Below are 12,624 nucleotides of genomic sequence, written 5' to 3'. Positions count from 1 at the left end.
CCACGGGGGTCAGACGCAGAGCTCATGCCCCACGGGGGTCAGATGCAGAGCTCATGCCCCACGGGGGTCAGACGCAGAGCTCATGCACCACGGGGGTCAGACGCAGAGCTCATGCACCACGGGGGTCAGATGCAGAGCTCATGCCCCACGGGGGTCAGATGCAGAGCTCATGCCCCACGGGGGTCAGATGCAGAGCTCATGCCCCACGGGGGTCAGATGCAGAGCTCATGCACCACGGGGTGGTGATGGATGGGCTGGGAAACCACGGCTGGGCTTCTACTCTGAGGGTCAGTGGGGCCTCGCAGGACAAGGCCCCGGGCTCTCTCCTCAGCCAGCTTAGGCTGGGTGCTATGCTGCAGGGAGCGTTGTGTGTGGCTCTTGTGCTCAGGCAGGGGACAGGACAGAGGCCCCCGGGGACAGACGCATTTTGTCAGGTGGGGGCGGGACTTCATGGTGGGACGTGGAGGAGGTGGACCAGCCTGCGCCCGCCCACCCCAGCTGCTGCTCTGAGCCTGGCTGAAGCACACAGTGAATACGGGCCAAGAGAGAATGCAGAGTCAGATAATGGGGTCCCTAATAATTGATGCCGAGATGTCAGCGCTTTGGCCCGGGGGATGGTGGCTGTCTGACATCCGTGGAGGAGACCTCGCAGCACTGGGAAGGCTACACAACCCCAGAGAAGCAGGAGGAACAACCTAAAGAAACAGCTTGCACGAACACTGGAAGAACGGGACGCAGACGCAGGGAGGTCATGGTTCAAGGCCAGCCTGGGCAGAGAAGCTGGGGAAATGACCTCAACCACTGGCTGCCATGGCGGCACATTCTCGTCACTCTGGTGACATGGGAGAAACACAAACAGGCAGGCCCCAGGCCCCAGCGAGAAAGCCCAGCAAGACCCTCCCTCAAACGCCACCCACACAGCTGGGTGTTAATGGCTCAGCCCTAGAACCCTAGCTACTCAGGAGGCTGAGATATGGAGGACTGTAATTCAAGGCCAGCCTGGGCAGAAAAGCTCACTCGACTCCTTTTACAAAATAACCAGCAAGGAACTGCAGGCACGGCTCAAGTGGTAGAGCACCAGCCTTGAGGGGAAGCTGAGAGCCTGAGTCACTCACCTCCTCGTAAGCTCCTTGATCCTGAGCTGGTTTCTTTGCTGCTGAACCTGGATCTCCTCCAGGTGAATCCTCCTGTCCTCCATGAGCCCGTGCACCTGTTCCTGGGAAAGCTTGGCCTGCTCCTCCAGCTGGGCCTGCAGTGCTTCTACCTACACAGGCCGACAGGGGGCGCTGATCACGCTTTGTCCATGTCAGCTCTAGGCCAGAAGGAAAACCCAGCCACAGGAGAGCTGTTAGAGCTCTAACGCTTCTACGGTCTTAGGAATGGGGTTGACTCTGCACATTCAGCTCCAAATCTGTGTCACGCAGACAAGATGACAGACTCTCCTCTCCCTCACCTCGCACTCTGGCCTGGCCTGGCCTCCTTTTGCCCCTTAGGACTGATGCCCTTTGAAGATGCCCTAACTGCACAGAAACGGAATGGCTCTTCTTAGTTTCTGGGTTTCAAAAAGCAGAGCAAGCAGCCTGGGAAGGTGGCTCAGTGGTAGAGCGCTTGCCTAGCACGCATGAAGCCCTGGGTTCAATTCGTCAGTACCACACACACAGAAAAAGCCGGAAATGGTGCTGTGGCTCAAGTGGTAGAGCGCCAGCCCTGAGCAAAAAGAAGTTCAGGGACAGTGCCTAGGCCCTGAGTTCAAGCCCCAGGACTGGCACTAAAAAAAAAAAAAAGGAAAATGAACGTAAGCTGGGGGCAGGGCTCAAGGCCCTGAGTTCAAACTCCAGGCCCTGTAAATTAATGCAATAGAATTTCCTTCTGAGTTTGCTGTCATGACTCTAGAGATATTGGCCAAAGGTAGAACCTGTCGTTTAAACCAGCAGACCTCCCTGCCCACAGGTGAAATCCTGGTCCCAGCACTCCACCGAGGACAGGCGGACAAGACGTGATTTGCTGCTTTCCTGGACCTCGCGACTCGTGAGCTCCCGCACGGTGATTGTCAGCCCAGACCCGCTCCCTCTGCAACCCTGCCTGTCTCCAAGGCCACCAGGCAAACTCTCACTTTAGGATGGTTTTGTGGGGTAGGGCTTAGCATGTGGGCTGCAGGTTGAGAGGTTCTAGAATGTTCACGTCGAGAATTCAGGGTTTTATCACATGAAGAGCTTAGAAGCCAGTGGCCTCGGTCTCCTGACTCGTGTGCCACCTGCCGGGGCCAGGGGCGGGCGACACGTCACGCAGGTCACCTGGAGGGCCAGCGTCTCCACATCCTGCTGGTGGTGCTCGGCACTGGCTTCCTTTTCTCTCAGCGTGGCTCTTTTCCTGCTTGTTTTAGGATCTGCAATACAATACAACACGGCATCAAGAACTTTCCTCAGCTTTTCTCGCCGCCATTCAAGGACCAGCACTGGGTGTGTATGCAGAGGAGAAAAGGAAAACATACAGCAGCAATCGTACATAATGGCCCTAACCGAATCGCTGCATCTCTCAAGCGAGGGACCTCGGTGGGACTTTCCCCGGACACCACGGTGACCTTGAAAAGATGAAGCAAGTTGGATCTATAGTCTTCATGAAGAACGGAGCTGTGGAATGGACACCAAGAACGGGGGGAGGGAGGCCAAGTAGATGCAGTGACGATGTTCAATGCCAATTATGCAAAAGTTAAACTATGTAACTTGAGGGGAGCAACTACGAGAAGGAAAATGGAGGAAGCACCAAACCCTCTGAGGTGATGCTGTGGCTCAAGTGGTATAGCCTTGAGCAAAGGAGCTCAGGGACAACGCTCAGGCCCACATGCATGCATGCATGCACGCACACACACACAGAATTAACAATAAATAAATGTATATTTGAGAACTGCTAGTAGACAGCTTGGGTGTATAGCACCCAAGATGCACCTCTGAAGTGAAACAAAGTAATTAGGTGAAATAAAATAAACCTAAGTGAAATGGAGGAGAGGGAAATGGAAGAGACAAAGGTGCTTGTGTGAGGTAACAGCTGTGTTCACTGTGATGATGCCACGCTCCTGACACACCTAGCCAATGCTGAAATGCCACACCGCTCCCATGGACGGGTGGATATAATCACGCATCAATAGGGAAAGCTGCATGAAAACAACAAAGACAAAAAGCAAAGAACACCTGCGCTACACAGAACTGAATCACACGTGGCCCTGGATGCTGGGAGCGCCGGAGGTTTTGCTGCATGGTAGACAGAGTCTGGGTGGCTGGGGCAAGGGCGCGTGGTTACCTGCTTTGCACTCGGAAGGTCGCTCCGGCTCCTGCGCACCCACAGGCTGGAGGGTCGTCTGGGGAATGCTGATCTGAAGCAGCAAAGGAGGGTGGAGGGTCGTCAAAGTTGGAAGCCTGGGTGTGCTTGGCCCAGCAGGGCCTGCTGGCCACACTCGCATCAGGAGCCGGGTGTGCCGCAGGCCACGTGGGCGGAGAAACAGAGTTTTGGATTAAAGACTAGTGCTGAGGAGACAAATGAATAGTGGACTGAGGAGTCGCATCGTCACCCTAGCTACTCAGGAGGCTGAGATCTGAGGATTGAGGTTTGAAGCCAGCTTAGGCAGAAAGTCCCTGAGACTTATCTCCAATAAACTCAAAAAGCAGAAGTGGAGCTGAGTGTTTGCCTTGAGGGACAGTGCCCAGGACCTGAATTCAAGCCCCAGGATGGGCACACGCATATGAAAATAAATACAATAAATATGTATTTATATATGCATAGTATGTGTTTAATACGTATTATATATGCTTACTATGCGTTTAACATATTATTGATATATATAAGCTATAAATACATTGAATGCATAAATACATTAAAATAAATAATGTTTCTCTCAAATGGGTCTGGAAAGGACTCTTTAACAAAGTCCTTATGGAAAAGAACAGAAAACAAGCAGGTACTGATGTAGCTGTGTTCAAAAATATAAAAACAGGGCTGGGCAGGTGGCTCAGTGGTAGAGCGCTTGCCTTGCATGCATGAGGCCCTGGATTCGATTCCTCAGCACCACATAAGCAGAAAAAGCCGGAAGTGGTGCTGTGGCTCAAGTAGAAGAGCGCTCGCCTTGAGCTGAAGAGCTGAGGGACAGCGCCCAGGCCCTGAGTTCAGGCCCCATGACCGACAACAACAACAACAATAACAAAAAACACAACCAAACTCCTGAGAAACTGTTTATGGTTGTGAAAGGCTGCCTGGGCGTGGCGGCACGCACCTCACACCTGAGCCTGTGGGAGGCAGCGTCAGGAAGCCCTGGGCTTCAAGGCCAGCCTGGGTTGCACACTTTCTACACACATACACACACACACACACACACACAACAGATACATACATACAGATATTTCTGAGTAGAACAAAACTATTAATCACGGTCTGCCTGGGGTTTAGAGTTAGTGGACGCTTTCATGTAATGGATTCCTGTGTGCGTATACATGTGTAGTCTACATAAACGAGATTTTAAATGCGGACTCGAGACCTGAGCTGTGTTCTCGGCAGAGTCTGCCTCTTGTCTTTAAGCACCTGCCACCCGCCCCTCGGGGCTTTGGTTCCGTTTTCTTCTTCTTCTGTGGTGCTGGGGATGAGCTCACATAAGCTAGGTGAGCTCTCCACCTGAGGCTGTGGGTTTTCTAGTTCTATGTGGTGGGATGGGGGTCCCCGCGCTATTCCAAGGGTTTAAAGGAAAACGCTCTGAAAACTGCTCATACACAGGGGCTGGGACGGCTGGCGCCTCTGGGTGCTGTCTCAGGCTGACTGCGCGCGCACCTGCCCTGCACGCCCGCGGTACTCGCCTTGTGGGGAGGCTCCTTGTAGAAATACGTCACTTCCTGGCTGTCCGTTCCCACGAGGGCCAGGAGGCTCTGGATCTTCTTCTTGTCTTCCAGCTCCCTGCCGTTCTCACGGGAGGCAAGCACACGTCATGTGCCACACACCCAGCGACCCTCGTCCTTTGACAGGATTTCCCTTCTGACTAATTTTGAAACCGCAGTAACCTCAAATGAAGACCGGACACTACTAGGGGTAAATTAGGCTGGGGCTAGTGGCTCATGCCTATCATCCTAAGCTTCTCTGGAGGCTAAGATCTGAGGATTGGAGTTTGAAGCCAGCCTGGGCAGGAAAGTGAGATTCTTATCTCCAATGAACCACCAAAAGCTGGAAGTGGAGCTGTGGTTCAAGTGGTAGAGTGCTAGCCATGAGCAAAAAAGCTCAGGGACAGCACCCAGGCCCTGAGTTCAAGCCCCAGGACTGGCAAAAAAAATTAATAAATGAAAAAGAAAAAAAGGTATTTGCCACATGCTGACGCGAGGCTAAGACTCAAAGGACTGCAGGGTTCGGCTAACAAGGCGTCACAGTCAAACGCGGAGAAGCAGAGTGCTGACTGGCGGATGCCCGGGGCTGGGAGAAGGGGCCGTGGGGCCTTGCCACGGAAGGCGAACCCAGGAGAAGATGCTGCCGTCAGACAGTGGCGATGGCTGCACACAGCCGGATGTGCGTAATGCCATCCAACACTCACAATGGCTGAACGGCTTTACGCTCCACCCTCCCGCCCCCAAGGCAGAGCTGTGCGTGCATGGCTCCGAGGGTCGCCACATCCACCGCCAACGGGCAGAGCCCTTCCTGAGGACGGCGCTTGGCTCAGGGGCTTCCGCTGCTAAGTCTGCCCAGGACAGCAGCCTCAGGCCCCACTACTGGGCAGTGTGGGGAGGGAAAAGGCTCCACCTCTCAGAGGCACTTCCGCCTCCATTACCAATGAATGGCGGTCGTAATTCTCGAATGTGTTCTGTGCTTTTCCTGAAAGCCTGCCGGGGAACAACTGTCCTGCAGAGTCTGTTTCCCGGGAGGGGGGGTCAGAACGCAAGAAAACGGCTGGGGACGAGCCCACCATTTCCAATGTAATTCAGCCTCTTTCCTCTGACACTTGCCTCCTTCTGTGTTATACCTGATTCTCAGCCGGTCGTTTTCCGAGTAGAGGCGTAGAACGTGTTCCCGCTCCTGGAAGAGGCAGATCTGCATGTCGCTCAGCGCCTTCTGCAGCTCAGCAATCTCCTCCTCCCTCTGCTGCAAACCCCAGTCAAGCTTATGCTGCAAGACACCAGTAAGCGGAGTGGAAGGAGGGTTTCAAAGGAGCATGGGGGAGCCCATTAGTGTGTAAATATTCTCAAGAGCTGGGTTCGCTAGGACAGAATTCAACAGTACTAGGTTTTTATTTTTTAATTGTGTGTATGCGTGCATGCACATGTGTGTGAACGCACATAGATACTAGGACTTGAACTCAGGGCCTGGGCCTTTTTCTTTAGCTCTTTCACTCAAGGCTGGAACTCTACCACCTGAGCCACAGTTCCATTTCCAGATTTGCTGGTGGTTCCTTGGAGATAAAGAGTCTCACAGACCTTCTTGCCTGAGCTGGCTTCGAACTGCAGTCCTCAGATCTCAGCCTCCTGAGTGCTTAGGATGACAGGCGTGAGCCACCAGTGCTTGCCTACTCTCTATAATTTTTGAATTTTTTTTCATGGCACTAGGGGTCTGAACTCGGGGCCTTGGGCTTATGAAACAGGTGCTTTCCCACATGAGCCATACCTCCAGCCCTGGATCTGAAGGATGAGCTAGGGGTGTGGCTCAGTTGTAGAGCACATGCTTAGCATGCTTGAAGTGCTATCCCCAGAGACAGACCGACGGAGATGAGGCTGTAGGTGGCTGTGAGGACCGGCATGTGAGCTCATCCATCCTGTGGGTCTAGGAAGCCCAATCTGGGCTGGCAGAAGGGCTAAGGCGGGCTTCATGCGGCAGACATGAGGGAAGGAGCGGGAAAGGGACCCCGGCCACAGTTACATAGTGATTCGAGTATGGCTGAACATGTAACATCCACTTTCTCTAGAATGTGACGGGCCTTTCTGGAAGGGTTCTCACTCTGGGGAGCCTGGCATCCACACCTCTACCTCTAGCCCTCCCCAGCCTGCCCCAGACAGAGCAGTCAATGTCTGCTGATGCTCCTGGTGATGCTACGCGACCCAGAGGGCAGGGGACAGAGGAGCCACTCACAGGGAGATCTCCCCTCCCCTAAGTGACTATGCAGGTCACCAGTCAGAGATGCCCAAGAAGGGCTGGAGGCTGTGACTCCAGGGCAGAGCACCCGCCTGGCCAGTGCGAGGGGCCTGAGTTAAAACCCAACAATGCATCAGACAAGAAGCTGTGGAGGCAATGGTGTTGCCCAGTAGTTAGCTGTCAGGGGAGGATCAGAGGTAAGCCGCTGGCCGCGGGGAGAAGGCGCAGTGTCTCTCTGCTGCTTGGGAGGCGGGAGCCGCAGCGCCGGGGCCTCGTCTCTTACCTGGCCTTCACAGGCTTCCTTGTAGAGCTCCAATTTCTTGAGTAGGTCCTTGTTTTCCACCTCACACTCGGCCATCTTCTTTTGGTAATACTCCAGGAGCTCCTGAGAAGGGCAGAGGACGGCCAGACGCTCTTTGGTTGAAGGCAAGGGGGTTGACTCCACGGAGTCTGTCATCGCCCTCCATCTGGGGGGGGTCCTGCTGCCGGACGCAACGTCGCGATGGGCGGAGATGGATATTCTGCGGGCAATGGGGAAGCGGGGTTGTCACAGTTCTGACATGCTATAATTGCACAGGTAAGTGGGGAGGAGAGTAGCTTCAAGTGCTCGTATGTATTCAAACTCACTTATGAACTGTCTTCTAGCACAGTGGTTTAAGACTGGATGCAATGCATGTGAGAGACTGAAAAGATCACTTGAAAAACTAGAATATAAATGAAGGAAGATGACCTACTAACCAGAAAACATAGTCCGGTGATACGGCAGTGGGACCCACCCAGCCGTGGCTGTGTGCGGTGAGGAGCATGAGGCCAGCCGGTGTCACGTTCAAACGCTGGCTGGTCCCAACGCGCAATGAGCCCTGGCATTCCCCTAAGCTCCTCAGCTCAAGGCTGCGCTCTACCACTAGAGCCACAGCGCCACTGCCCGCTTTTTTGGCTTATGTGGTGCTGAGGAACCGAACTCAGGGCCTCATGTATGTGAGGCAAGCGCTCTACCACTGAGCCACCCTTCTAGTCCCTTGTTTTTGTGTTTGATCTAAATTCTGAATAAGACTAGAGAAATGAGATCTATTATAGTTCAAATCAAGATTGAATAGGGCCCTTTCTAGCTCCCATTTTCTAGCCTTGGACTAAGGTTGAAGAAGTCTTAAACAACTTAAAAACAAGCACATGTCTTACTTTTTGCAGATCGGGGTAGGTGTTGGGGTAAAGTTCATGTTGTCTTATTCACACCTAACAAATACATGAAAATACACAATGAGGGATAAGGAAAACACAATAGTACATATATATATTTCATGTGTGTGTGTTGGTCCTAGGGCTTGAACTCAGGGCCTGGGCTTTTTGGCTCAAGGCTAGCACTCTACCACTTGAGCCACAGCTGCACTTCTGGCTTTTTTTCTTGTCAGTCATGGGGCTTGAACTCAGTCTGGGCGCTGTCCCTGCACTCTTCAGCTCAAGGCAAACACTCTACCGCTTGAACCACAGTGCCAGTTCCAGTTTTCTAGTGGCTTATTGGAGATAAGAGTCTCACGGACTTTCCTGCCCAGCTTGGCTTTGAACCGTGATCCTCAGATCTCAGCCTCTTGAGTAGCTAGGATTACAGGCGTGAGCTACCGGTGCCCTGTTCATTTCTGGCTTTTTTGGTGATTAATTGGAGATCAGTCTCACAGACTTTCCAGACTAGCTTTAAACCTCATTCCACAGATCTCAGCCCCAGCCTCCTGAGTAGCTAGGATTACAAGTATGAACTATTGGTGCTCAGCTCCAATAATCATATCTGCCCCCTGAATGGAGCAAAAATACTCTGGAAGAAAATGTGATATACCTAAATGTAGTATTCTTTAAAGCAGCTTCAGCTCCTAATATTTTATGAACTTGGAGTGTTTTTTTTTTCTTCCTTTTCTGAGATGGTCACACTATGTAATGAACACTCCTTCATACTCACCTCCTTCCAAATCGGGTTGATTTGCTCCTGGCCAAAAAACCACCTACAAAAACAAACAAACAAAAAAGGCTATTGAGTCGATACGGTAGGATGATAAAGGATGTCTCTGCTTCCTGGGAGCCAGCAAGAGTGATGCAAGTCTGTAATCCTGTCATGAGGCAGAGGCAGGAGGATCCCAAGCTGGAGATAAGCCTGGGTTCAAACACCCACAGAGCCCTTTTTGGTGACACACTTCATATATAGCATAAAATCTACTCTTTCAAAGTGTATAATTCAATGACTCTTTTTTTTCCTCAGTCATGGGGCTTGAACTCTGGGCCTGGGCACTGTCCCTCAGCTCTTCAGCGCAAGGCTAGCGCTCTACCACTTGAGCCACAATGTCACTTCCAGCTTTTTGTTTATATGCTGTTGAGGAATCGAACCCAGGGCCTCATGCATGCGAGGCAAGTACTCTACCACTGAGTCACCACTCCCAGTCAATTCAATGGCTCTTAGGCTTTAATTCTGGTGGTCCTGGAGTTTGAACTCGGTGAGTCCCTGGTGCAGGACAGGCTGGTACTCTACCACTGAAAGGGTTTGTATCTAGTCATAGGTGTGTGCCATGTCATCACAGTGAATTTGAACATTCTGTCCCTTGGAGACTCCTACACCCTCTAGCTATGTCTCCTTCCTGTGCCTCAACCCTCACCCCCAGCTCTAAGTCATCACTCATCTACTGTCCATCTCCCAAAGGATCAATGCCCTTGCCTCTGACAAAAACTAACAGGTTTATTTGGTCTGGAGCTGGTGGCTCACGCCTGTCATCCTAAACTACTCAAAGAGGCCGAGATCTGAGGATAGCCATTTGAATCCAGCCCAGGCAGGGGAAAGGCCACGACTCAATATCGCTCATGAGCCAGCGCAAAGTCGGAAGTGGAGCTGTGGTTCGGGAGATGGAGTGCCAACCTTGAGCAAAAAGGCTCAGGGATAGAGCCTAGGCCCTGAGTTCAAACCCCAGGTCTGACACAATGACACACACACACACCCCAGAAGGGTTTAAACCTTTTTTCTCTCTTTGCTTGTGCTGGGGACACACGCTCCTGGCCTTTTGCTCTCCACCCCACACAACTCTGCTTAGTATTTTCATTATTCCTTAGGGTGCCAATGAGGAAACTGAGGCCCACAGTGTGGGGCGAGGGGATGCCGGGGCCCAGCTCCGGGGTGTCGGATCCTGAGCTCCCTTTTCATTTCATTCTGGCCCGTCGAGGGCTACAAGCACCCCCGCCCCGCCCCGTACCCCCCAATCCCGACACCTCTCCCCTGGCAGATTCCGGCCTCCCGCCGGCCTGAGGACCCCGGATTCGGGGTTACGTTTCCCGCCTCCGGGCCCTTTACTCGGTGACTTCCCACCCACCCGCCGGGTTCCTCCTCCCGAACCCCGTCCCCGACACCCCCAAACCCTCCACTCACTCCGCGACGCAGAGCCCCAACCGAAAAAGCACAACTCAAAATCAGGAAGCTTCGCGGCGCCACGAACCCGCCCAATCGCTCGCGAGCTTACGCGGCCGTTTGGACCCTGCGCCAATAGGAAAGCCGTTCGCGCGGAAGCACCGCCCACTTCGCCAGGCGTCTGGCCGCGCCGAGGCTGCCGGGAACTGTAGTTTTCTTCTGCACACGGCCTTTCTGTCAGCACCTCAGGTTTAAGCTCCGCCCCTCTGCTGTTAGGCGATCGCTGCGGAACTCGATGCACAACCATGGAGGGGGTACTTGGGGGTGTGTGTGTGTGTGTAACCTGTCTCAGATGCAGGTTCTAAGCCAACAACTTGGATAGGGTCAGGGTAGTCCCTTTTTCCTCCTGGGGGTTATATACTGGACATGTATTTATACATAGTATATTGGTGTACTTGTTTATCCTACAGGTCCCTGCCTTCTTTTTCCAAGCATGCAAGACACTGGCATAAATCATATAAATGAATTCAACCCCAATTATGGTCATCTCTCCAGAAAGCCAGCTACAGGGCCAGCTAAAAGCAGGAACTATTTGTGGCGTAGGTCTTGAGGATATCTAAATGAAAGCTGCCATGGTTTCCCAACTCTTCTCTCTCCAGCCATTAAGAATCTTTATTTCAGGGCTGGGAAGATGGCTCAGTGGTAGAGCACTTGCCTTGTGTGCAGGAGGCCCTGGGTTCGATTTCTCAGCATCACATAAACAGAAAAAGCCAGAAGTGGTGCTGTGGCTCAAGTGGTAGAGTGCTAGCCTTGAGCTGAAGAGCTGAGGGACAGCGCCCAGGCCCAGAGTTCAGGTCCTATGACCCGACCTCCCCCCTCCCCCTGCCAAAAAAAAGAATCTTTATTTCCTTCCGCGTTTTATTTTTATTTTTTCTGAGACAGAGAATCCCTGTGTCATCTAGCCTGGTGTCAAGCTAAGGATCTTTTTTTTTTTTTCCCAGTTGTGGAGGCTGAACTCTGGGCCTGGGCGCTGTTCCTCAGCTCTTCAGCTCAAGGCTAGTGCCCTACCACTTGAGCCACAGCACTACTTCTGGCTTTTTTCTGATTATGTGGTGCTGAGGAATCGAACCCAGGGCCTCATGCATGCAAGGCAGGTGCTCTACCACTGAGCCAACTTCCCAGCCCTCCCTTTAACTTTCAATACTGGGGTTTGCACTCAGGACCTCACACTTGCTAGGCAGGCACTTTACCACTTGACCTATGTCCCAATCCCTTTGCTTGATTTTTTTTCCCATAGTCTCTTATTTTTTCCCCCTCAGGATGGCCTAGACAATAACTGCTTATTGATGCTCCTCATGTAGCTGGCATTATAAATGCACCTACTCTACTCTTGAGATGGAGTCACAGCCTTTTCGCCCTGGCTAGCCTTGAATCATGACCCTCCAGCTGTTTACTGAATAGCTGAGATTCTAGGTGAGAACCAGTTTATGTTTTCTCTCACTAGGTGAACTGATCCATTCTTTTAGGAGAGATTTAGTAAACAACTCCCTATTACAGCGGGTTCTACAGCGACCGCTGTAGAAGCCGAGGAAGCGGCGGACACGGGACGGGCCTGCTAAGGCTTTCAATCATGGCCCGCTGACCAGCCGGATGCTGGTGGCTCAACGCCTGTAATTCCAACTACTCAGGAGGGCTGACGTCTGAAGATGGCGGTTCAGTGCCAGCCGGTGCGGGGAAAAGTCGATGAGCTTCTGATCTCTCCCAATCAAATCAGCAAAAACCCGGAAGGGGAGGTGTGGCTCAGGTGGTAGAGCGCCAGCCTGGAGTGGAAAAGGCTCAGGGACAGAGTCAGGCCCTGAGCGCAAGCTCCAGCACGCGCATGCGCGCACGCGCGCACACACACACACACACACACACACACACACACACACACACGCGTGCGCTAGTGGGTGCTGCGAACACCATGGCCGATGGCTAGAAAACCACGGTCAGGAGCCGTGGAATCCCGAGGAGGACAGACAGACAGACAGACAACTCGGTGGCGGATCCGAGGGCCGCGGTTCGAGCCCGGCAGGTCTCGGAGAAGCGACCGGTGCACACGCGGCCCGGGGAGGCGAGGCCGTCCACGCCGCGGGCCAGGCCGCGCGCCCCGCACGCTT

The 12,624-nt window shown here is 52.9% G+C and overlaps 1 protein-coding gene across 2 annotated transcripts in view; it reads right to left on the bottom strand.

Annotated features, from left to right (window-relative positions):
- Positions 1-9,053, bottom strand: part of Ccdc77 (coiled-coil domain containing 77) — a 13,510-nt gene extending 4,457 nt beyond the window's left edge. The window contains exons 1-8 of one of the 2 annotated variants that reach the window (XM_013023665.1): positions 9,038-9,053; positions 8,269-8,322; positions 7,373-7,610; positions 5,987-6,129; positions 4,839-4,935; positions 3,298-3,370; positions 2,295-2,386; positions 1,116-1,264 (exon numbers count right to left, since the gene is read on the bottom strand). In XM_013023665.1, the coding sequence (XP_012879119.1) occupies positions 1,116-1,264; positions 2,295-2,386; positions 3,298-3,370; positions 4,839-4,935; positions 5,987-6,129; positions 7,373-7,610; positions 8,269-8,306 (830 nt within the window). In that variant the 5' untranslated portion in view covers positions 8,307-8,322; positions 9,038-9,053. Of the gene's footprint in view, positions 1-1,115; positions 1,265-2,294; positions 2,387-3,297; positions 3,371-4,838; positions 4,936-5,986; positions 6,130-7,372; positions 7,611-8,268; positions 8,323-8,917; positions 8,997-9,037 lie in introns of those variants that run through there. The other variant, XM_013023666.1, reaches the window with a different exon arrangement.
- Positions 9,054-12,624: the final 3,571 nt, after the last annotated feature.

The sequence above is a fragment of the Dipodomys ordii genome, unplaced genomic scaffold (assembly GCF_000151885.1).
Source record: "Dipodomys ordii isolate 6190 unplaced genomic scaffold, Dord_2.0 Scaffold69, whole genome shotgun sequence".
NCBI classification, from domain to species: Eukaryota; Metazoa; Chordata; class Mammalia; order Rodentia; family Heteromyidae; genus Dipodomys; species Dipodomys ordii.
The sequence above is the reverse complement of the archived record's forward strand: the minus strand, read 5'-3'. Positions and strand labels throughout refer to the sequence as shown.